Source organism: Geotrypetes seraphini, chromosome 16 (genome assembly GCF_902459505.1).
Source record: "Geotrypetes seraphini chromosome 16, aGeoSer1.1, whole genome shotgun sequence".
Lineage (NCBI taxonomy): Eukaryota > Metazoa > Chordata > Amphibia > Gymnophiona > Dermophiidae > Geotrypetes > Geotrypetes seraphini.
Window position 1 is genome coordinate 26930796 of NC_047099.1, and position 24110 is coordinate 26954905.

Below are 24110 nucleotides of genomic sequence, written 5' to 3' on the forward strand. Positions count from 1 at the left end.
GTGCATGCAAATAGATCTTATGCATATTCATTGGGGGAAATCCTGAAAACCCGACTGGAATACGGCTCTCGAGGACCAGAGTTCCCTAACCCTGCCCTAGGCTAATCACGGGAAACCATCCCATCTCATTCTTCAGTGTCTATCGCAACCTTCGTCCTACATTAGCGTCCTTCAATGCAAGGCTTGAGGGTCAGTGGCTGTGCCCAGTTATACTCTGGTTCTCTTAAAGAATGACATGGGGATGGTTTCCCGAGGTTATGCATGGGGACCTCAAAGACTTAAGCTCCAACATTATCCTCATTTATTTTTTAATCTAATTGGTATTCTCTCTTTCTTTCCCTTGCTTAGCCAACTTTTGTTTGATTCAGTTTCACAACTCTATTTTCAAAATAGATAAACATTTTATTATGTATAAAAAAAAGCCACAGGAGGATGACATTTTTTGTAACATCTTTCTTTCCGATTGTGGCATTACAGTTATTTAAAATGATACTTGGATAAAGGTGTTAATTTAGGAAAAATATATGCTGTAGCATTGTTTAATAAATCTTCCATTCTACATACAAAAGTATTAACAGTATCTAAATACATACCTAAAAACAATCAGCACAACCAAGGGCTCATTTTACTAAGCTACGATAGTGTTTTTAGTGTGTGCTAACCCCACGCTACGCGGCTAGAACTAACGCCAGCTCAATGCTGGTGTTAGCATCTACCGTGCGGGGCGATTTAGCGCGCGCTAAAACCGCTATCGCAGCTTAGTAAAAAGGAGCCCCAAGTCTTGGCGTCAAAGGTGTAGAAAAAGTAGAACCTTGTAAACAGCTCTCTGAGATTTCTTTGCTGGCTATGAATAACAAATATGCACAGCAATAATGCTTTCACTCCAGGAACACGGGATTTGGTGGCGTTAGTTCCCAGTTTCAAACTGGAACACAGTTTTCCCATCAGCACTGCTTTCCATTTACACACACACACAATTTTATTGCACAACACTGATATGTGTGGCTGTAAACAGAGAGGCCAACAAAACCTTTAGACCTAGGTCTGGAGCTGCAGAGGTTCAACCAAATAGAAAAGAGTTTGTATGGAGAAGTGAAGGCACCACTGAGAACATGCTTCCAGTAGCAGCGCAGGAGGAAAGCGAGCCAGTGGAATCCCCTCAGGCTTGTGTATCGCATGAGGGAGGCAGTATGCTCTCACATAGACTGCCAAAGGTGTTCCACCTACAGCAGCTTCATATTTTAATAAAAAGGACACCAGTGACAACAGAAAAGCCTGTGATAAGCAGCAGGACTTTGAGAATGCGCTGCTGGGAGGAGCTGAGTTCATGAGGCAGAATCTCCAGAAAAGTGATGTAGATGAAGGTGCCTGTTGCAATTCCCTCCAGCACACTACGGCTCAGCTGGTGCACATCATTCGATGACTCGGTCAGTGCTATTCCCAGTCCAATACCCAGAGGAGTCATGACAGCAAAGAGCAGAATGCAGGTCACCACCACAGTCTGCCGTAGCTGGCTCTGCACAAGCTTCAGTGCTAAGCTGCAGGCGATAATGCTCTTGTGAATCAGAAGAGCAAGGGAGATCTCCAGCACCTTGGAGCTGGTCTCCTGCAGCCCCACCGCAAGCCCCTCAAAGACTGAATGCAGTGAGAGCGAGAAAACCAGTATGAAGGAACGGATGGTGGAGTGCGAGTTGAAGTCGATGTGGATGTGGACTCTTTCCTCACCATGCTGTTGTGCTGCAGGTACTGGGCCATCGTGCCAGTGCCGAGTTTGGATTTGGATTTGATTATTTACAGAAGTCCCCAGCAGCGTCTGCGTCTCGTCTAGAGATCCAGACTGATCTTTGAAAGCCAGGACAATCTGCTCCATCACCAGGACCAAGAAGAAGCCCATTGCAAGGATGAACTCCGGTAATGGAAACTGCAGCTGAAAGAGGAACCAGAAGCTACGTCACAGACCCAGTTACCGAGAGCACACACTCGCTGCAGTTCTAGCAATACAGGGCACTAAATTCCAAGCACAGCAACAGACTGCCAGGCACACAGAAGACAACGGAAAGGGAAAAGTGCTCATCTTATCCAATGAAATGGGAGACAGTTACTGCCCACATTTGCTGTAAGTGAAAGAGGATGCCAGATGTGAAGAGTTCCTGGCTTCCAGTTTTGGCTTTCACCTTCATAACCTGTACACTTTCTCTGATCAGGTACCAATGACGCAGAGTCCAAATGTAGTGGGTACAAGGAAGAAGAGTGAGGCGAGAAGGGAAAGACCCCAAGCAAATGGATTTCCTTAGCTGAACATCTGAGAGAAAATACAACTGGGAAGAGCAAGTCTAGAGCAAAAGAAGCAAAAGGATAAGGAAAAGTGAGTACATGGGGGTGGGGGAGGGAGGAGAGATTCCTGAACAAGCCACATACACATACACACAAGCAAAATGATGAAGTGTGTGGACTCAAGACTCACGGTGACATGCAGCCTCTCCATCGCCTCAGACATGCTGACAAGATAATCTGGCAGCAGATCCAGGAGGCAGGTAGCAAGGAAAACACCACCAGCAAAGCAGCTCACTAGACTCAGGACCTTCCGCCGGGTATCTGCCCAAAAGCATTACACCAAGTGTTAAGTCACAAAAAAGACCTGGCTGTCCTCTGCACACCCCATCGTAGTCTTCAGAAATGGCCTGTACTATCTACCTGCCACCCAATGCCTTCAGAAATGGCTCCCAAGACCACGTGTCCTGTCATAGAAGCAGGATGCAAATTTTGCAATGATGATGGAGACAGGGTCCCGAAGGATAGGATCACTTCGGGACACGTTTCAGAGCCTGTGTGCATATCTAGCAGAGTTTGAGGAAACCCTTCAGCCCTGCAGCTGCTCTTGCTCTCATTTTAAATCGCTCTTTCCAGATGTACCAAGTTCTTTTTCTCAGGGGCAACATCTCCAACTGGGTTATGGTTTTGCTCAATCGTTACCCTGTGCTGCGCTCCAAAACACATTATTTATGATACCCTTTCACGTTTCCTGATCAATTTAGTTTTAATAGGGTCTACTTTCTGTATCCAAGCAAAAACGTTCCCTTAGCAACCATATTAAAACAAAGCACTATTAAGTGATTCTCTCAGAGGACACCTCATGACAGTCATTTTCTTCACATTTCATGCAGGAAAGCAGGTATTTTCATAAATGTATCTGAACACTGCCCAGCCTCTAGGAAGGAAGAAGGTGGCACTATATGTGCATGTACCCCCAACCCCATTAAAATCACCGGTGACAGCCCTTATTGACATCTCTACCACTATAACTAGCCATAGGTAACAGAAGAAAAATCTCCCCCGATGACAAGACTCCATTGCTAGGCCTCGCCCTCCTACCTGTTCCCCCAATCACTAAAAAGGTTAGGGTTCTTCAGCTTGGAAAAGAGGGGAGATAAGACTGAAGTCTACAAAATCCTGAGTGGAGTAGAACAGGTACAAGTGGATCGATTTTTTACTCTGTCAAAAATTACAAAGACTAGGGGACACTCAAAAGTTACAGGGAAATACTTTTAAAACCAATAGGAGGAAATAATTTTTCACTCAGAGAATAGTTAAGCTCTGGAAAGCGTTGCCAGAGGTCATGGTAAGAGCGGATAGTGTAGCTGGTTTTAAGAAAGGTTTGGACAAGTTCCTGGAAGAAAAGTCCATAGTCTTATTGAGACAGACATGGAGTCTTATTGAGACAGACATGCTACGTGGATCGTAGCATGGAATGTTGCTACTCCTTGAGTTTCTGCCAGGTACTAGTGATCTGGATTGGCCACCGAGAGGATGGGCTACTGGGAGAAATGGACCATTGGTCTGACCCAGTAAAGCTATTCTTATGTTCTTGTTCTAATTATATCAGCTCAGGCTCACATACCCTGTTCCCAAAACAAAACTAAAGTTCAGTGATGCAGCCATAACCTCCCGCAGCCCCACATGGTTAGAGGAGCAAGAACCAGGAAAACCAAATTTCAAATCCTACTCCCTCTACTGAAACGTGTGTCCTTGGCTTACAGTAACTGGGAGACAAGGTGACTTGTCTATCTTGAACAGTATTTAAAGTGGGATAAAATATTCAGAAATTAAGATGGACATAATAAACAGTGGCATTTCAAGTTACAGCACTCTAAATCTAACCTGAACAGGTCGGTTTGTCCTATCTGAGCAGCAGCAGGTGATCTAGGGCAATTCATTGCAAGCCTTGAAAAAGGATTTACTGTCACTCCTAGACATTCTACTATAAATGTTTCCCCTGTGCTCTTGCAAACCTCCAGTACAATGCCTTCATTTATAAGTGTTGGATCATGCTTAAGGTATTATCAATGCTCTGCAAAGGGCAGGAGAACAGCCAGTCCCAAGCCCTACATCTGAATAAAGCAACAAAGGTTACCTGCAAGACCTACACTCCTCCGACACTGCAGGATGAATAGAGGGACAAGGCCACACACCAGAGTGAGCAGAAGAAGGGTCACCAGTGACCCCAGCTTCACCTCCAATCCCACTGGGGACCGGGGAACAGAATCAAAGCGTGGGCTCCAAACCATTTTCGCAGAGTTCTCCATCCCTCTTAAGTGCGGGTACAGTCAGAGGTCCTTTCCAATCGGCACCAGCTATGCAGCCGACTTCTGGGCTCTGCACCTTTAGCCACCTAGAAGTTAAGAAGAAAGCTTGGATGCAAGTTATCTTACATACACAAGTACATACAAGCACTCAAAAAACTTCCTTCTACCTTTAACCCTTTCAGGACCAAGGGACATATTTGTCCCATAACTTTAAAATCCTATAAATTTTGATTGGGATAGTCTACAGTTCTAAATTTGATATGTACGGATTCCATATGATACTGCCTTTATGTAAACAAACTGGTTCCGACATTCATTCATTAGCGTCGTTGCCAGATTGACGAGAAGATTCACTTGCCACACTGTCCATAAGCCAGAAGTGTGATTTTTTTTAAAAAAAATAATGATATTTCACCAAAAAAAATCAATTTTTTGGCATCTGCAAGCCCTTTTTACCATAAAAATGTCGTCAAAACCACAAAAATTGGCCTACGATCCTTATGGTCCTGAAAGGGTTAAGGGCTCTATCATTAATCCAAGCTAAATAACCCTATCCAATGTCTTCCTAGGTAAGTCACGTAACCTTCCATTGCCCCCAGGTACCTTGCTGTGAGCCTGCCGGACAGATAAGGAAAATACTTAGAGGACCTGCTTATTATTCAGTGTATTGTAAACTGCTTTGATATCTGTGGAGGAAAGGCAGTATATTAGATAAAAAGATAACTGTACAAGTACAGAGAAATCAAGCAGAGCAGAAGTGTAGGTGGGTGGGGGTGGGACACAACGGGAGCGGTCACCCCCCCCCCCAAACGGACTTCAAAGAAAACAGCAACTAACTATGCACCATAGGTATCACTACGGGGTCACACATTTTGTCCAATCCCTCTCATCCTTCCTTCCTCCTCCTTGTTGGCGTTTCCAGCAACTATAGAAACACTGGAGAACCGCGCCAAGCACAGTAGAACAAACTGCCTCTGGCTGGCCCCGGAAGCATTTCCTCTGCCCTGTCCCAACTACACAGACACGGGAAGTCATGTCAGATGAGGCAGGAGGCAAATACAGTAGACAGAATGCTTCTGGGGCCAATCAGAAAATAGATGGTATATGGAGAAGGGGAACAAAGCTGAAGATAGGACTGGGGGGGGGAACAGAGCAGGAGATGGATGTGATTTGATGACTGTGAGTGTTGGACAGCAGAACAGAGAATTACAGATGAAAAGATGGAGTGGGAATTGTGAGGGGATGGCGTCCACTATCTCTTCTCCCTAAACACTAAGGGACCCATAATCTAAAAACATAGACATCAAAAAAGCATCTTATAATTCAAACAATATTTTTTATTGATGATAAGAGAGTAAAAAAAAACCAGAAATGTTGATCTTACAGCCAAAGCGCAAAACAATCTGCAACTATACATTCCAGCAAATAAGTCACATCAAATTTCATAACTCAATAAAGTCAACAGTCCCCCAACCTCCAACTAAGGAGCCCCACAAACCTCCCCTCCTCCCACCCACCCGAGAATGCACTGCAAAACGAAACTAATCTCTGCAAAGGTCTTGGACTCTTATAGACCCCAACCAACAGACAAAAAAAAAAAAAACCCTTCCACATTGGCACTACTGAACAAGGAAAGAAGTAACAAAATTTCACTTTCCCCCCCCCCCCCCTCTGGAGACGTGATATCCAAATCCTCCCGGTTGCTGTGCCCAACAGGTCTAGGCATGTAGCAACTGGTTCCTCTGTATCCATGTCCAAGTCCTCCATGAGGTCTTCATTCTCCTGCTCTGAGAAGTAGTCCTCTGAGGTGGGTGACTGCGATGCGATTGTCCCCGGAGGTGGTCCCAATGATGCAGTTTGGCAGGTGCAGGCATGATGTGATACTCGGGACTTGGGTAGCCCCTGATGGTAAGAATTGGGCTAGGAGGGTATTGAAGAGGTGCCGTGCAGAACTGTTGTTGCAGTGTGGGGGGGGGTTAGTGGTGTTGTTTCTTGTATATGTGAAAGGTGGGCATAGTGGTCCTTGGACCCTTGCTGCCCTTTAGTTGTGCTCTATCTGTATCTAAATCCACGCTCTCTTCCTCGGTCGCTTGAGGTGCAGGAGGCCAAGGAGGAATGTCTGTGGCGCTTCTGGCGATGAGTCTTCCTGGAGGGGCTCCGGCCAATGGGGGATGTTCGCACATGGTCTGCGTGAGCTCCCTTCCTTGCTAGGCCCATCTGTGCGTTGGCCCTTTAAGAGGATGGAGCTGTGGCGCTGAGTCAGAGCCTAGTGGCTTGGTCAGCCACTGAGTCGCATCCTAAAGAGGCAGGAGCCGATGGGGCTGGTGTGGTGGGGAAAGCTGCAACCATTCTGCCTTGAGTTGCAGCTTGTGAGGTTTCCCAGGTCTACTGCGGCTGCCCAAGAGAGAGGGCAGCGCTGGCCGTCGACAGTTTGAGAAGCAGCCACAAAGGTGCGGGGAAAGCTCATGATCCTCCAAGTGACAGGATACTGCCAGCGGGGTTGCTTCTTTCACCTGTCCAGACTCGATTTCAATCCGGGGCAGGGCGGGTAATCCAGTAGTTTGCTGTTCCGTCACAGTCTGGTGTAGCTGCACTGCTGTTGGGGGTGCCCTTAAGTCCTCGAGGTGGGCCAGGGCTGCGTGCGGAGTGGACTCCTTTGCCAGGCAGGCCTGACTTGCACCGGAGGTTGGGTGGAGGGCCCGGTAGTCTGTGGTGCCGCAAGCTTCTTTTTTTCTTTGGCTGCTGATTCTCCAGGTCTTTCAGGGCGTGCAAGTGTCGTCTTTGAGCATCTGGCGACATTTGCAGACACAGGGGGCAGGCAGCCATGAGGTGAGCCTTCCCCAGGCACCGAATGCAAACCTTATGGGCGTCTGCAGTGGTCATCTTGTGCTTGCATTTCTGGAACATCTTAAAAACTGGTTTAGATGTGCTTTCTGTCTGAGAGTCAGCCATCCTTTTTCCTTCTTTTCTTTCTGGATGGAGAGTGTTGGAAGAATCCGACCGTTAGGCTGGGCAAATAAGGTAAACTGAGGCTGGAGGGGAACAAGCAGGGATATATAGGGCTAGTTGGCACATACCCAAGAGAAGGTCCCAAAGGCTCCCTCTGAGCTCTAGGAGAGCAAACCCGCACTTTGGGGCTTGACGGATGACTTCACCAATGTGTGGCTGACTCATCCCTGCTTGACCATGGAGAACACACAACCTCAGAGACAGATACACAGAGATCTCACAGAAACTGAGAGATAAGACCAGAACCAGGTATACAGATCCAGAGATGGATCAGAACCGAGAACAGACAGATCCCACAGACATCCAGAGACAGATACAGAGAGCCCCTAGAGCAGTGTGTCTCAAACTTTTGTAGCTCTGACACACTAAACGGAACAAAATTTTTTTTGTGGCACATTATATTTGGCATTATATAATTGCAAAACCAACAAAAATTTAACCTCTTTTACCAAGCTGCAGTAGAGGTTTCTATTGTGGCCTGGAGCGCTAAATGCTCTGACACTCATACCTCTACCGCGGCTTAGTAAAAGAGGACCTAAAATTTGAGAGTTATTTATTTAAAGTTCTTTAAGCTTTGTCTGGGTAATCGTAACAATGGCAAAATTAAAATAGATAGAATAGAATTGCTAATCAATGTGATGGATGTGCTTGTTTTTGAGTGCAAATGAACTAAAAATGCAAAAAAACACATATTTCATCATCCATTTGCAGTCACTCTCTTCTTTTTTATTTAATTTCTGTCAGAGCTGAAAATTCAAGTTCGCAAAGATAAGACAATCCAAATGGTAACAAAGCCTTGATTGCTTTGTTGCTCAAGTTAGGATAACTACTGCCATTAGTTTCTAAGGATTAATGACATCATAGAATGATGCTGGTTTGGATGGTTGTATCCCTACGCACACAGGCACTCATAATAACCTTGACAGAGTCTTGTGTACATGACATACATATCATCTGTTCTAATGTATACTTATGAAGGGAATTCTTTTAAAAATAAAGTAAAATTTTAGAATCTCTGGTTGACACACCACTGTGCCGTGGCACAGTTTGAGAGTCACTGCACTAGAGACTCACCACAGCCAGGTACATAGAGACCCACTAGATCAGGGGTCTCAAAGTCCCTCCTTGAGGGCCGCAATCCAGTCAGGTTTTCAGGATTTCCCCAATGAATATGCATGAGATCTATGTGCATGCACTGCTTTCAATGCATATTCATTGGGGAAATCCTGAAAAACCGACTAGATTGCGGCCCTCAAGGAGGGACTTTGAGATCCCTGCACTAGATACCCACCAGATTCAAGTAGCCAGAGACCTCCCCCCCACCCAGACAGATCAGAACCAGGAACACAAAAATCCCACAACCCCAGAGACAGCAAACAATTTGAGTCACTGCCCTAGAGACTCACCACAGCCAGGTACATAGAGACCCACCAGATTCAGGTAGACAGAGAACACCCCCCTCCCCCCCCCCCCGAGACAGATCAGAGCCAGGAACACAGAGACCCCACAACCTCAGAGACAGATACACAAGGACACCCCCACCCCGGAAACAAATCAGAGGTAGCTACACAGAAACCACCCAGAACCAGATCAGAGACCCCTCCGAGAAAAATCAGAGGCTCCCCAGATCCGGCGATCAAGGTCCTCCAGCTCAGCCACGCGTAACCCAAAGCCCAGTGAGCCCTCAGACCTGCATTTACGCTAAAGAGCCAGTGCAGACGTCAGTGCCGTATTCCCGCTCAGCACCGCCTCCCAAACGAATGCTCAAAGCCGCCGCCGGATACACTGTAGCCCGGCGCCATGACGCAACAAGTCAGGAAAGAACCGACCAACCGTAGTCCGCGAAGACAGCGAGGCGGGGCCAATCAGGGGGAGGGAACAACCATACGCCTGTCTGACACGCCCCTAGCTGTTCTTACGTCGGATTCCGTTCTCTAATTGTGGAAATTAGGGGCAGGAATGAAGGGAAATGAGGGATGGGGAGGGGCTGAGCCACATGGAAATTAAGGGTGGGGAGGGGGTTGAAATTGTGGCTTGGCCCATAATTCTGGAATGGGATGAGACTGACATGGACGGAATTGTGGAAACAAGAAAGTGGCCTAGAATAGAGCAGACATGGGCAACTCCGATCCGCGAGGGCCGGAATCCAATCCGGTTTTCAGGATTTCCTCAATGAATATGCATTGAAAAAGCATGCGTATTCGTTTAAGAAATCCTGAAAACCCGATTGGATTCCGGCCCTCGAGGACTGGAGTAGCCCAAGTCTGGGCTAATAAGTGAACCTAGTAAGCACTCACATGCTTTACTCCTCTGGGTGGCAACAGCCTGCAAGGAACAGCAGACTAGTGACACCAGTGTCACAGCAGACGTGAAACTGCCCCACTTTGTTCGCTGTACCCCAGGTTAAACAGTTTGTAATCAGCTCATCTCTGGGAAGGGTCTATTAGCAGCAGGACTACAAATCCCAGCATGCCCCAGGGAGGTGCCCTGTTCGCCAGCCCCTGAAAAGGAACTTTCCATTATCAGATTTAAACGTCACAGGGCCTGGTTGCTATAGCAACACACTCGCTAATCCTCGCTCGCTTCTTGCTACTGGGCGTCTGATGTCACCAAGTGGCACCGCCGCAGAGACCCTCTTCGTGATCTGATTGGGCAGGAAACAGCTCACAGAGATGACACAGTTGAACGGGATTGGCGAAAACAATGTTTATTGACAGAGGTTTGGAGAAATCCTGCAAACATTCATCACGTAACTTTATTAGCCTGAATTTAAAGTCTCGCACAGGGAAATTCCCAGAGATTTCCCCAAAAGAGTGCAAGTGGTGGGAGGGATATTCCCAGAGTGTAGTGCAAGAGGTGGGAGGGGCAAGGCATGAGAGGCGTGGCTTTAGCATGTGCAAAGTTAACCTCTTCGGAGACATTGCCAGAGCTCGGTTCCACTCCTGGATTTTTATTTTATTCATTCAATTTTCTATACCATTCTCCTAGGGCGGGGGTGGCCAACTACGGTCTTAGAGGGCCGGAATCTAGTCGGGTTTTCAGGATTTCCCTAATGAATTTGCAAGAGATCTATTTGCATGCACTGCTTCCAATGCATATTCATTGGGGAAATCCTGAAAACCCGACTGGATTCCGACCCTCGAGGACCAAAAATTGTCCCCAGACCACCATCTCTTCTCATTGGCATGGTGTCACACAGGACACAGCTCTAGCTCCGTATGGTTCTGCTTGCTGTACTAGTTCCAGTGCCACAGCTCAAAGGATTTGAGGAGGGACTGTCATTCCCACACATCAAACTTCTCAGCTCCAGCGTTAGGGATCTGTGGTAATGTTGCTACTGCATATTAAAAAATATATATATTTTGCTCATGCAGTACCCAGTGATCACAATATTCACCATAATCAATTCGATTTAGTTAGCCAAAGCACAGATGCAGGGTTTTGGTCCCATCCTAGCTCAGGTTGTAGGTTTTAGTTATCTATGAAGAGAAACCACTTTTACAGTGATGAAGATGGCAAAGGATATTCATTCATCGAACACACTGAATTATTATTTTTTTTTTAATCTGCCTATTTGCAGTCTCTGGGGCTGAGGCAAAAACTTTGTGTTAAAGTTAATGCAGAGCAGACAACTTCCTAACACAAACTTTACTTACCAATACAATAAGTTAAGACTATGCAAATGAGCCCTGCGCAAAAATGTGTGCCAACACAGGAAAACGCAGCAGGCACATGGATGCATGGGTTCACGCTAGCAGCAGCTAGATCTTGAACTCTGCATGTACCCAGAGCTGCATGTACTGGAACACTAGTCTGCATATAAAATGTTTGCAATATCAAGCTCTATAAGTAGAATACAAGTTTTCATGCACAGACCCATCTTCCCACAGGCTGGCACTCATGTCTCTGACCCAGCACACTGCCCACAGCTGCTCTGCACAAGCTGTGTATTCTTAAGCTGACAGTATGAAATCTTCAGACCTGCATTCTGTCAGCCTTTTGGACTTCTTTGTATTGAATAATCAATAGCCTCATTGCCATGGCTTTCCTACTACTACTATTCATTATTTCTAGAGCGCTACCAGATGTATGCAGCGATTTACATAGCCACAAAGGAGACAGTCCCTGCTCGAATGAGCTTACAATCTAAACAATCAAGACAGACAAATAGGATGCCAGGCATATGGAGCAGCAAGATGAAAGGAACGAAGTCTGGAATTGACAGTGGAGGAGAAGGGTTCAAACTTATCTGAGGAACGGAGTTCTCGAGGAGGTGTATAAGGAGAGAGAAGCGAAACACTTGTAGGTTAGTAATAGGAGGCTGAATTGTATGTGAAGGCAGATAGGAAATCAGTGAAGTGATCTGAGGAGAGAGGTTAGGTGAATGTAGTGAGGTTGGCAGAAGATAAGTCATGCATCAGAGTTTTGTACAGATTGCGGGAGAGGCGGTTTTAAAGTAGATTGCAGTGGTCTTCTTCTTTGTGTCTCTGTACAGCGCTGCGTGCATCTGGTTGCGCTATAGAAATCATTAAAAGTAGTAGTAGTTTAAGCAGGAGGTTACAACAGTGTGGACAAGGGTCCGGGTAGTGTGCTCCGAGAGAAAGAAGCAACAGGTTATAGCAGTTTTGGGGATGTGGGTAGAAAATGAGAGGTCGGAGTCAAAGACAATTTCAAGGTTATGAGCAGAGGAGACAGGAACGATAACAGTGTTATTTACAGAGACAGAAAATGGAAGGAGAGGAGCAGAGGGTTTAGGAGGAAAGGGAAGTAGCTCAGTCTTGGGCAAGTTTAGTTTCAGTGGCGGAGGAGTATCCAGGCAGCAATGTCAGCCAGTCTTTTTTTGGGGTTTTAGGTGAAATCTCGGTGTAGATCTGGGAATCATCAGCATATACTGGAAGTGATACTGGAAGCTATGGGAGGAGATCAGAGCACCGAGGGAAGAGGTCCTAAGATAGAACCCTGGGGTACGCGGGATGACAACAGAATTGGACCCACCAGTGCATACACTAAAGGTGTGATGGGAGAAGTAGGAAACAAGCCAGGAAAGGACCGATTCGTAGAATCCAAGTGAGGACAGCGTATCAGGGTCGGAGTTATAGTTAACGGGGGATGGTTAAACTGCTGGCTAGGGTGATGAGCAGACGGCGAGGGTTCCGCGTTGAAGGAAATCTCAAAAAGGTGAGCTTTCAGTCTATTTTTTTAATGCACCCTGGGCCGGTGTGTGTGCTCTAGGTTAGCTCATGCATATAAATCATTTTTGCACTGACTGGTATGGATTTAGGAGGGAAGCCTTGGTGCTGGATGGGATTTACTGCATGCTGAAATTATGCTGGCTGGTGGCGTCAGCTCTGAAATAAACTGTGACCAAGATACAGTCCTTCCTTCCCTATTCTTTTACTCAACAATAGAAAGCTTGTACTTGGAGGGAATGACAATGCCTGTAATCTCCGATATCAGATCTGCTTTATGGAACAGATGTCATTACACAGTGCAGCTGATTATTTCTTGTTATAGTTTAACTAAAGGAATGCCATAGAGCTGTTAATGCTGACATATATTTAGGAGTATTTCATGTCTGTGAAAGCCAGAATAATCAAGATTAAAAAAGCCAAATCCGTTCATAAAGAAATATGAAATGCCATGACTATCTGTTACTTTCAGCTGACTCAGTGAAAAGAAAACAATAGAATAACGTATTTATTTACTCGGTCACATTTACTGTATATACAATACAATCTTTATTTGTATACAGCCAATAATGAAGCTCACAGTGGTTTACATGAGTAATTATGGTGATACAAATTAAAACCAAGTACAGTAAAAGCTTGGTTTGAGAGCATAATTCGTTCCAGAAGCATGCTTGTAATCCAAAGCACTCGTATATCAAAGCAAAATTCCCCGTAGGATATAACAAACTCAAGACGATTCGTTCCACAACCCAAAAACTTTAATAGAAAATAGTATACATGCTCGTATTGCAAACCCTCACTCGTTTAGCATCGTCATTACACTCCTGCAGCGTTGGAGAGAGAAGAACCATCGACTCAGTTGCCATATGTGTATACTGTATGTACTTGTATTGCAAGACATTGCTTGTATACCAAGTAAAAATTTAATAAAATGTTTTGCTTGTCTTGCAAAACACTTGCAATCCAAGGTTTTACTGTATTACCATGTTCCTGAAAAAAATGTCACTCACATCTTCCCCTTCTCTGTTGTATGAACTAAGGAAAGGGATTTTGTTCACGGCAGGTATGGTGGTACTGTTTTCTCATCTCCCTGATGTCTCGCAGGAAACACCTCTGTACTTACATCTGGGTGCAAGATTCTGCCTTGGGGGGATCCCAGTATTGATATAACTGGTGGTTCCTAAAAGCAGCAAAGGTCAGGGTAACTTACAATATTCTCCCTCATCTTACCTTGCATCTCTGCATGATAGTAAGGGGATGGGATTTGATATATCACCTTTCTGTGGGTTACAGGTGCTTATTTTGTACCTGAAGCAGTGGAGGGTTAAGTGACTTGCCCGAGGTCACAAGTTGCTACAGTTTGCCAAGTCCTCATGCTGCTGCATTCAACCCTCTTTTAGACCATGAGCCCTCCAACGACAGGGAAATCCATTCCGTCTCTGAATCTACACTGGTTTGCATTAATACTGGAAAGACATTGAGTTAAATCTAAATAAATGAACAGAAAAGTTTAAAAGTAGTGCCAGCCTCTCTTGTCGTTTTGGCTGCTCCAGGATAACTCTGCACCCCTCGGGAAGTTTTCACCATTTTTCTCCGGTTTTCTGCATAATCTCTCTATTCTCTTCTTGCTCCCTGAACTTCCTCTCAGGCTTTAGACACGTATTTCTGTGGCCAGATTCTTTAAAGAACTCACCCAAAGCACTGAGGGGACAAATGGAGAGAGACACTTTCATCCCCTGCTGATCTTATTACACCTGCAGGGGTGGAGCTGTTCCCTGAGGAGAGCAGCTTCCACTCCTTTAACTCTGCAAACAAAACCTTCCTTGTAAGGCTGGGGTGTAACCTGGCCAGAGCTTTCCGGGATGTACACATCCTGGAGCACACAGTGATCCCCAGTGAGGCAACTGGTCCCATTTCCTGATCCAGGGCTACAGGACAGGTATAGTAAAATTGAGGGGGGGGGGGGAAGAGCTGATGGAATATGGTAAACCTGATATCTGAATCGGTTTCACTGATTTGGTGTGTTCAGTGCACTCTCTTTTCAGGCTGCAGCAGGCTAGTTGGTGCCGAGCACTGCCTGAACAGCCTGAGGGGTAACTAGTGACTGGAGAAGCAGCAGGAGATAGGAGAGTCCTGTCACCCTCCAGAAGGGGTCTCTTGTGGCGTTGGGGCAGGTAATATCCTAGCCAGGGCCTGAGGGCAGTAGTGGATGTGCCTGTAATCAGACACCGAAAACAGGTGTTTGTTATATTTCTGCAGCGTTTTTGTCATATAGGCAATGCGGTGCGAGGATCACGATCCCCTTTCCCCGCAAGGTTCAACCCCTTGGTGACATTTTGTGACCTTCCACCTTGTGCGTTTGTGCGATTGGGGCTCTGGAAATAGGGGTGTTGTAGCTGTGGAGCAAACATTTCGGCCAGAAGGCACACTAAGCCCAGTGCTCCAGCCGGAAGGCACCCAGAAGTGTGCGGAGGCCCATCTGGCCACGACCCTGAACCCATCACTTTGGTGGGGGATCCTGAAGGAGGGGAGGTACGGAGAGATGCCGGCGAGGATGAAGAGTCGTCGGCACCGGTTGACTGCCTACAGGACATGCCGCTCGCCGCGAGAGGCACATCCTAGAAGCAGTCAGCCCACGCCGGCACCTCTCCTCTTTACCGGCATCTCTGGAATCTGCTGCAGCCCACAGTTTGCGATACACTGCTGTAAAGGACCCCTGAAGAATATCACTTCTGTTGCAATACAAACTAAAAAATTTAAACTATTTTGGATATGGATTCCTCAGGTACCTCGGCCTATGTCTGACAGCATTTAGGTACGTTAGATATTTTCCTGTTCCCAGAGGTGCTTAAAACTTAATTTTGTCCGAGACAATGGAGGGTTAAGTGACTTGCCCAAGATAACAAAGAGCAGCTGCAGATTTACAAGGGTGGTTTGAAAAGTCTGGTAAAAAACAAAACAAAAACATAGTTAAACAATGTCATCTCCATCAAGGGTTCTACACACGATGAGGCATTGAAAAACAAACAAACGTCTAAGCCCAACTTGGATGTTTCCAACTGAACGTCCAAAGTTGGAGGTACAGAAATGGCCATTTTCAAATGGCAAACTGCTGGGCATCCAAATGTAATTTTTGTTGAAAATTGTCTACTTAGACATCTTAGCCACTGGGACATCTAATTTTATGCCCCATTTTCGATCAGAAAAACATCCAGGTTGAAAAACATCCTAATCCTGATTATTGGGGGGGGGGGGGGGGGGGGCCAGTATAGTAATGGACTAGTCACATAGACATCCCGACAGAGCAATGGGACACCGTAGAGGGCACTGCTATGAACGTCACATAAAGGGTGCCAGCTGTATATCTCACCATAATCCCCTTGTAATTTAGAGTGAGCCCCCAATACCTACTATACCCTCCTTTGTACCACCGCAATAGCACTTATGGCTGCAGGTGGCACCTATGTGGTAGTATAGTAGGTTTTGGGTGGGATCACATGTTGTACCATAAATGTAGTGATTAGAGTGGCTTATGGGCCTAGGTCCTCCTCTCTATGGTTCACTAGCCCACCAGGCTACTTAAAGACACCTGAATGTAGCTCTACTAGGCTTCTCCATGCCAGATGTTGCCGTTGAAAGGGGGGTCAGTGAGCACTGGGGGAGTGTGGGGGTGTCTTATCTTGACGCATGCATTGGTCATCTGGTCAGTTATGGCACTTAGACCCTTCTAAAACAGGTCTCGTTCCAAACGTATAAGTTTCGTCCAGGATGTCTTGAAAAACGTTTGATTATCACTGTAAGACGTCCATGTCTAACCCACCCTTGAGACCGCCCATAGCTCACGTATAACACACCTCCACCATGCCCATCTCATGCTCTGAACGTACAGAGGCCGGACCACCTCGCTAGATATACAGAAAGATGGTTTTGATTATTGGCACTTGGATGTCCTTAGGACGTCCAAGTGCCGATTTAGGATGCTTTTTGGACATCTATGTTTTTTGATTACGAGCCTGTTAGTCCGGCAAGTTTACATTTTTTTCATAAGCTATTTTTCCTACAATATGAAAAAAACTGGAAACTCGCTGGACTAAGTGTATAGCTCTCATTGTTTAACTTGCTTTTTTGCCAGACTTTTCATACCACCCTCATAAATCCTGATTTCCCCAGTACTCAGCCTGCCGCTCTGACCATTATGTTACTCCTCCACTCCATCCAGGAAAGAAGGAAGTGATTGTTTCCTTTTCTTACTTCTCTGGGGTAGCACAATTTCAACCTTCTCTTCTCTTTCCCTTTTTAGTTTATCAATCTCTTGTTTCTGGCTTGTTTCCAGAGAGTTGTAAAATTCTCACAGTGAGACCAGTATTGAAGAAACCTGACCTTGATAGGGATCTTATGTCTAGTTATAGACCAATATCAATCTTACCCATCTTAGCTAGAGTTATGGAGAAAATTGTTCTGCCTCAGCTAGAGAGTTTTACTGTTGAGGTGGAATGTTTGGATAAGAACCAATTTGGTTTTAGAAAGAATTGTAGTGCTAAAGTTGAAATTCAGGGTTGGGAGATTTCATAGCAACACTAGGAAGTATTTCTTCACTGAAAGGGTGGTTGATCGTTGGAATGATCTTCCACTTCAGGTAATTGAGGCAAGCAACGTGCTCGATTTTAAGAAAAAATGGGATAAGCATGTGGGTTCACTTTGTGGAAGTACTTAGGGGGAGGGTCCTTAGAGTAGGCAGACTTGTTGGGCCAGTGGCCCTTTACTGCGGTCATTCTCTATGTTTCTAAAGTTGGAAGGGAGAAGGTTCCATACAAACACAAGGAAGTTCTCTTCACCCAGAGAGTGGTAGAAATCTGGAACGCTCTTCTGGAGGCTGTTATAGGGGAAAGCACCCTTCAGGGATTCAAGACAATTTTAGATAAGTTCCCACTGGAACAAAACATACGCAAGTAAGGCTAGACTCAAATAGGGCACTAGTCTTTGACCTAAAGGCTGCCGCGTGAGCAGACTGCTGGGCACGATGGACCACTGGTCTGACCCAGCAGCGGCAAATCTTATGTTCTTGAGACCTTGTTGCTTGCAACCATCGATTAATTACATTTGGGTATTGTTCAGGGACATTGTTTTTTTAGATATTTCTGCTGCATTCGATTCCATCGACCACTGTGGTTTAATAGAAAGGTTGAGACAGATAGGAACTGGAGGAAAGGTATGCGATTGGTTTCTTGTCATTCTTGTCAAATAGGAGAATGCGTGTCCTTAGTAACGGTGAAGTGTCATCTGAAATCTTAGCACCCTGTGGAGTGCTGCAGGGATCTGCTCTATCGGCCACTTTGTTCAATGTTAAGTGAGTTGCTGGATAAAATGGGTGTCTCTTACGGGACAAACGCTGATGATGTTCAGTTCTTTTTAAAAATACATAGTTGGGGAGATGAGCTGCTTCTTGAGTTAAATGGTTACATGGATAAAATTAATGAGTGGATGCATAGTAAAGGGCTCAACTTGAATATAGGCAAAACAGAAATAATGATTGTTGGGGACAAAAATTAGCATTTATGGCCTAGAAAAGTTCATCTACTATGCCATCACTTGATTGTAATTAGTAAAGAGATTAGGGTACTTGGCGTAATCTTAGACGCAAAATTATCATTTAAACCTCAGGTATCAAATTTTGCTATGCGCAAATTATCTCTTTTGAAGAATGTGTTAACCAACTGGGAGTTCAGACAAGTGTTACAATCGATGGTACTATCACAGTTAGATTACTGTAATGGTATCCATTTAGGTATGCCTTCTGTTCGGATTAAGGAACTACAAACAGTTCAGAACTAGAGAGTTGCATGGGGAGAGAAATCCCACTCATCCCCGCCAGGATCCTCTCCGTCCCCACCCATTCCCGCAAGGAATTACCTCCATCCCTACCCGTCCCCATAAAAAGCAGCATCGTTCAAAAAATGGAAAAAGGACCAAACAAAGGACAACCAAAAGGAACACAAAGAACACCAAAGGAAGTGTCACCGTGTGGTTAAAAAAGCTAAAAGGGAATATGAGGAGAGACTGGCGGGGGAAGCAATAAACTTCAAATCGTTCTTCAGATATGTGAAGGGGAAGCAACCGGCAAGGGAAGAAGTGGGGCCACTGGATGATGGAGACAAAAAAGGAGTGGTAAAAGAGGACAAAGAGATAGCAGACAGGTTAAATAAGTTCTTCACGTCAGTCTTCACGAGGGAGGATACATCCAATATTCCGGAACCGGAGGACATCGCAAATGGGGATCGGGATGAAAAGCTGGTCCAACTAGAGGTAAGCCAAGAGGATGTCCTCAAGCAGATAGACAGACTAAAGAACGACAAATCGCCAGGTCCGGACAGCATTCACCCAAGGGTACTCAAGGAACTAAGGAACGTAATAGCAGAGCCACTTCGCCAAATATGTAACCTATCCTTAAAAACCGGAGAGATCCCGGAGGATTGGAAAATTGCAAATGTCACACCCATCTTCAAGAAGGGTTCAAGGGGGGACCCGGGGAACTACAGACCGGTGAGCTTGACCTCGGTCCCGGGAAAAATGATGGAAGCGCTGATTAAGGACAGTGTCTGTGAACACATAGAAAACAATGGACAGCTAAAGTCGAGCCAGCACGGCTTCTGCAAGGGTAGGTCATGCCTCACAAATTTATTGTACTTCTTTGAGGGGGTAAACAGACAGGTGGATAAAGGGGAATCCATTGACATCATTTACCTTGACTTTCAAAAAGCCTTTGACAAGGTACCGCACGAAAGACTGCTTAAAAAGCTGTGGAGACACGGGGTGCAAGGGGAGGTTCACCGATGGATCAAAAACTGGCTGGCAGACAGGAAACAGAGGGTTGGAGTGAAGGGCCATTACTCAGACTGGCAGGGGGTCACGAGCGGAGTTCCGCAGGGGTCGGTGCTGGGACCGCTCCTGTTCAATATATTTATTAATGACCTGGAGGCGGGAACAAATTGCGAAGTTATTAAATTTGCGGATGACACCAAACTCTACCGCAGGGTTGAAACCATGGAAGACTGCGAAGATCTGCAAAGGGACCTAACGACGCTAGAAGAATGGGCCAAAAAATGGCAAATGAACTTTAATGTAGGGAAATGCAAGGTCATGCATGTAGGGAAAAAGAACCCGATGTTCAGCTACAAAATGGGAGGATCACTGCTAGGGGTAAGTAACCTTGAAAGAGACCTGGGAGTGATGGGGGACACGTCTTTAAAGACGTCGGCACAGTGCGCCACAGCCTCAAGAAAAGCAAACAAAATGTTGGGTATCATTAAGAAGGGTATCACGACCAGGACAAAGGAGGTCATCCTGCCGCTGTATCGTGCAATGGTGCGACCGCATCTGGAGTACTGTGTCCAATATTGGTCGCCGTACCTCAAAAAGGACATGGCGGTACTTGAGGGAGTCCAGAGAAGAGCAACTAAACTGATAAGAGGTATGGAAAACCTCTCATATACTGACAGACTGAAAAAGCTGGGGCTGTTCTCCCTGGAAAAGTGGAGACTTAGAGGAGACATGATAGAAACCTTCAAGATCCTGAAGGGTATAGAAAAAGTAGACAGGGACAGATTTTTCAGATTACGGGGAACCACAAGTACAAGGGGGCACTCGGAAAAATTAAAAGGAGACAGGTTTAAAACAAATGCCAGAAAGTTCTTTTTCACCCAGAGGGTGGTGGACACATGGAACGCGCTTCCGGAGGCTGTGATAGGCCGGAGCACGTTACAAGGCTTCAAAGAAGGTTTGGATAGGTTCCTAGAGGATAAAGGAATTGAAGGGTACAGATAAGAGTAGCGGTAGGTTATAGGGATAGTCTGGGACCATTGCTCAGGCAATGGGCCTGATGGGCCGCCGCGGGAGCGGACCGCTGGGCAAGATGGACCTCTGGTCTGCCTCAGCGGAGGCAACTTCTTATGTTCTTATGTACTTCTGACAGGATCATCAATTCCACAGTTTCTTTTGTGTTTGCGTTGCTATTTTCCTTGTGAAATCTCTTTGGTGGAACCCTTTTTTTTTGTTTTCTGTTCAGGTAATTAACTTATAAACCCCCTCTTTTACTAAGGCTGACGGGTTCATTATATTATATGGACGAACCCTGCTTCTAAAACCTTCCATCCCCATGGGAGTCCTGTTGGCTAGAGGGGGGTCCCCATGGGAGTCCCATGGGTTAGGGGGGATTCCCGCGATCCCCGTTCAGACCTCTATTCAGAACTCAGCGGCTCAGATGTTGATAGGAGTGTCCCGTTATGAACATATCTCTCCTATCTTAAAAAAATGATATTGGTTACCAATACATTTTCAGATTCAATTTAAAATTCTGAAAGTTGTCCAACAGGGTATTTATTATACTTGCCAGAGACTATTTGGCTAAGTGCTCGATATTGTACAGACCACCCAGAGCATTGAGATCTGAGAACCGTTTGTTGCTTGACACAAATAAAAAGGATACAGTGCGTTATGTGAAGACTACAAAATCTTGTTTCTCCATTGCCGGCTCTGTTTTATGGAACACTGACAGGTATTTTGAGATTTTGTGGAAGTTTGTTACAGTTCAGAAAATTATCAAAGCACAAGCATTTTTTTGCTACTGGTATTTTTTCCTGGCTACGATGATATCACTTTCCTTTCTGATAGATATGACAAGAAGTCCCCCTATTTTAACTTTGTTTTATTTATTTAGTTTTGTTATTTAGATATTTGTAGACATGTGTCTTGGAGGCTGTGTATGTCAATTGTGAGCCGCTTTAGTTAAAAGCGGATTAGAAATGTTTTAAATATATAAATCCTTTCTTCTCCAGAAAGCGGTGACACCAGTACACACTGTCAGACACACAGAACCAGAGATGGACACGAGTGCACACCTGACCAGACAGAGAATCAGAGATGGACACTATTACACACACAGAAACCAGTATACACTGTCAGACACTGAAAATTAGAGGCAGACACCAGTACGCACAGCGCCAGACACAAAAAACTGGAGACGAACACCAGTACACACTGTCAGATACACGGAACCAGAGACAAACACCAGTACAGAGACCAGTACACTCATGGCCAGACACAGAAAACCAGAGACAGACACCAGTACATGTTATCAGTCACATGGAACCAGAGATGTTCCAATAAGCACATGGCCAAACACAGAGAACTGGGGATGGACACTAGTAAACACAATTAAATCAGTATATACGATCAGACACAGAGAACCAGAGACAGATGCCACTACACATATGGACACCAGTACATACTGTGAGATACACAGAACCAGACAGAGTACAAAGACAGGTTTCTGACGCTTGCTCCCTGCAGATATGGTTTCACGGTGATACTGTCTTGCCCCTCTTCATATCTAGGTGCTGGGAACATGGAACCTGTAAACCAGCCATTCCTGGGAGTCCTGTTTGACCAGTCAGAGGAAATATTTGCAGATCTTGACAATAGCACATTCCCCATCACCGACCATCTTTATAGTACCTCAGAGAAATTCCTGGAGGACTGGGAAGGTGAAAGAAGTACCGTAAGTCTGTGGGCATGGGGAGGAGGCAGGAGAAGGAGCTGGAGGAAGCACTATAGATGTGGGATCACGGGAAAGGGGTTGGAAGAAGCTCTGGAGGTCTAGGATAATGGGGAGGGACCTAAAAGAAGGACCATAGATGTGGGATCATTCTGGCATCATAGGGAGCAGAGAGTAAGCTCTACTGCCACAGGGACTGGTGGCAACTGACCTTCCAGACTAACACATTAAAGGAGGCATTAGATTTTGAGGACCACCGTCCACTTCATCACATAATCAAAGTCCTGAGTATTACAGGGTTTGAATGACTTTGACATTATGATCCTCATGCCACCCAATGTTACGTCAGAGAACTTACCTACAAATACCAAAACTAGTTCAATGTGGGCTACAATAAGAATACCAAAATGTGTGGTGTAGTGGTTAAAGCTACAGCCTCGGCACCCTGAGGTTGTGGATTAGAATCCCGCACTGCCCCTTAATCCCCCAGATACATTAGATAGAGTGGGAGCCCGTCGGGACAGTTAAGGAATAATGCTTGAGTACCTGAATAATTTGTAATCTGCATAGAATTGTAGGATATGAGAGTTGGAGTATTTTTTAGTGGTAGGTTAGAGTCCCAGGTGGAGGGAGGGGGGGGGGGGGTTCTGTTTAAAAATTGGAGTTTGCTTGGGGGGGTATAGCTGAGGGAGATCCCTGTGGGTTTTCTGTCTTCCTGGGTGGCGTTTTTCCTTGTTCAACTGTGCCATTCTTTTTCACACTGGTTAGCTGGTTCTTGTTAGGGTGTGTTGTTGCAGGCATTGCCTGATGTTTTACATGCTGTACTGACTTGTGTTTGTTTCTGCATAGTGTATGTATGGCCTTTTGCAATGCTTCCATAATAAACATATTAAAAAAAAGGAATTGTAGGTTATGCGGAATATAAATTATTAAAAATAAAAAAAATACGCTGGGAATTTATATATTAAATTGAAACAAAATACAAATCCTTTTCTGTGAAAGAACAAATTTACGAAAAAGAAAAATGTTAAAAAGTTTTCCTAAACTAGGAAAAACCTGATATAATTCTAACTGATTTAGGAATAAAATTCCAACTTGTCATGACTTGATAAATGAATGATGAACGCAATAATTTTTGAGACGTAGTCCCTCCCACTTTAAGAATCAACTGTTTTCTAGTACTTTACAATTTCCAGTAACTCTTCATAAAAACTTATGGCCTCTTTTACAAAGCCGCACGGCAACAGCCCCAAAACCCTTAAAATCTCTATGGGCTTCAGGGCCACTAGCGCGGCTTTGTAAAAGAGGCCGTTACGGCTCCTTTTACTAAATGGCGCTGCAGATTTTTAGCACAGGCCGGTGAGGTAAATGCTCCTTTGCGCATAGAATTCCTACGAGTATCAGAGCATTTACCTCTTCGACTTGTGCTAAAAACCTCTGGCGCCATTTAGTAAAACCCAGTACTAAATTGTATCCTTGTTGCTATTGATAACCAACGAAGACTCAAGCATAGATGGAATAGAATCAAATTTAGCTATTTTAAAAATTGTATGAATGGCACCTTCTATAGACAATTGGGAGAGGGAGTGCAGAAGACACGCGCGAATAGGGATGGAGGAGTAGTTGACCCTGATCGATTTTCAGAGGGTTGTGTTTGTGAGGAGCTAGCTAAATTAAAGCTAGACAAAGTGATGGGGCCGGATGGTATACATCCGAGGGTGCTGAAGGATCTTAGGGAAGTTGTGGTGGCTCCACTGACAGACCTTTTCAGTACTTCTC

The 24110-nt window shown here is 45.3% G+C and overlaps 2 protein-coding genes across 8 annotated transcripts in view; one reads left to right on the forward strand and one right to left on the reverse strand.

Moving 5' to 3' along the window:
• Positions 1–121: 121 nt before the first annotated feature.
• On the reverse strand, positions 122–9435 carry SLC39A1 (solute carrier family 39 member 1). 4 transcript variants are annotated; one of them, XM_033924110.1, is made up of 5 exons: positions 9161–9242; positions 7661–7759; positions 4412–4669; positions 2465–2595; positions 1235–1927 (listed from the first exon to the last, which is right to left on the reverse strand). In XM_033924110.1, exons 3-5 carry the CDS (start codon positions 4581–4583, stop codon positions 1235–1237), a joined length of 996 nt encoding a protein of 331 aa, XP_033780001.1. In that variant the 5' UTR covers positions 4584–4669; positions 7661–7759; positions 9161–9242. The 4 variants fall into 4 exon arrangements, with proteins under 4 accessions (XP_033780005.1, XP_033780001.1, XP_033780004.1 ...); XM_033924114.1 differs by lacking the exons at positions 7661–7759; positions 9161–9242 and adding an exon at positions 9283–9435 and having other exon boundaries at positions 122–1927; XM_033924113.1 differs by lacking the exons at positions 7661–7759; positions 9161–9242 and adding an exon at positions 9287–9427.
• A 5182-nt stretch (positions 9436–14617) lies between these two features.
• CREB3L4 (cAMP responsive element binding protein 3 like 4) overlaps positions 14618–24110 on the forward strand; it is a 31160-nt gene continuing 21667 nt past the window's right edge. For 3 of the 4 annotated variants that reach the window (XM_033925532.1, XM_033925536.1, XM_033925535.1), the window contains exons 1-2: positions 14618–14720; positions 22171–22334. In XM_033925532.1, the coding sequence (XP_033781423.1) occupies positions 22182–22334 (153 nt within the window). In that variant the 5' untranslated portion in view covers positions 14618–14720; positions 22171–22181. Of the gene's footprint in view, positions 14721–22170; positions 22335–24110 lie in introns of those variants that run through there. The other variant, XM_033925534.1, reaches the window with a different exon arrangement.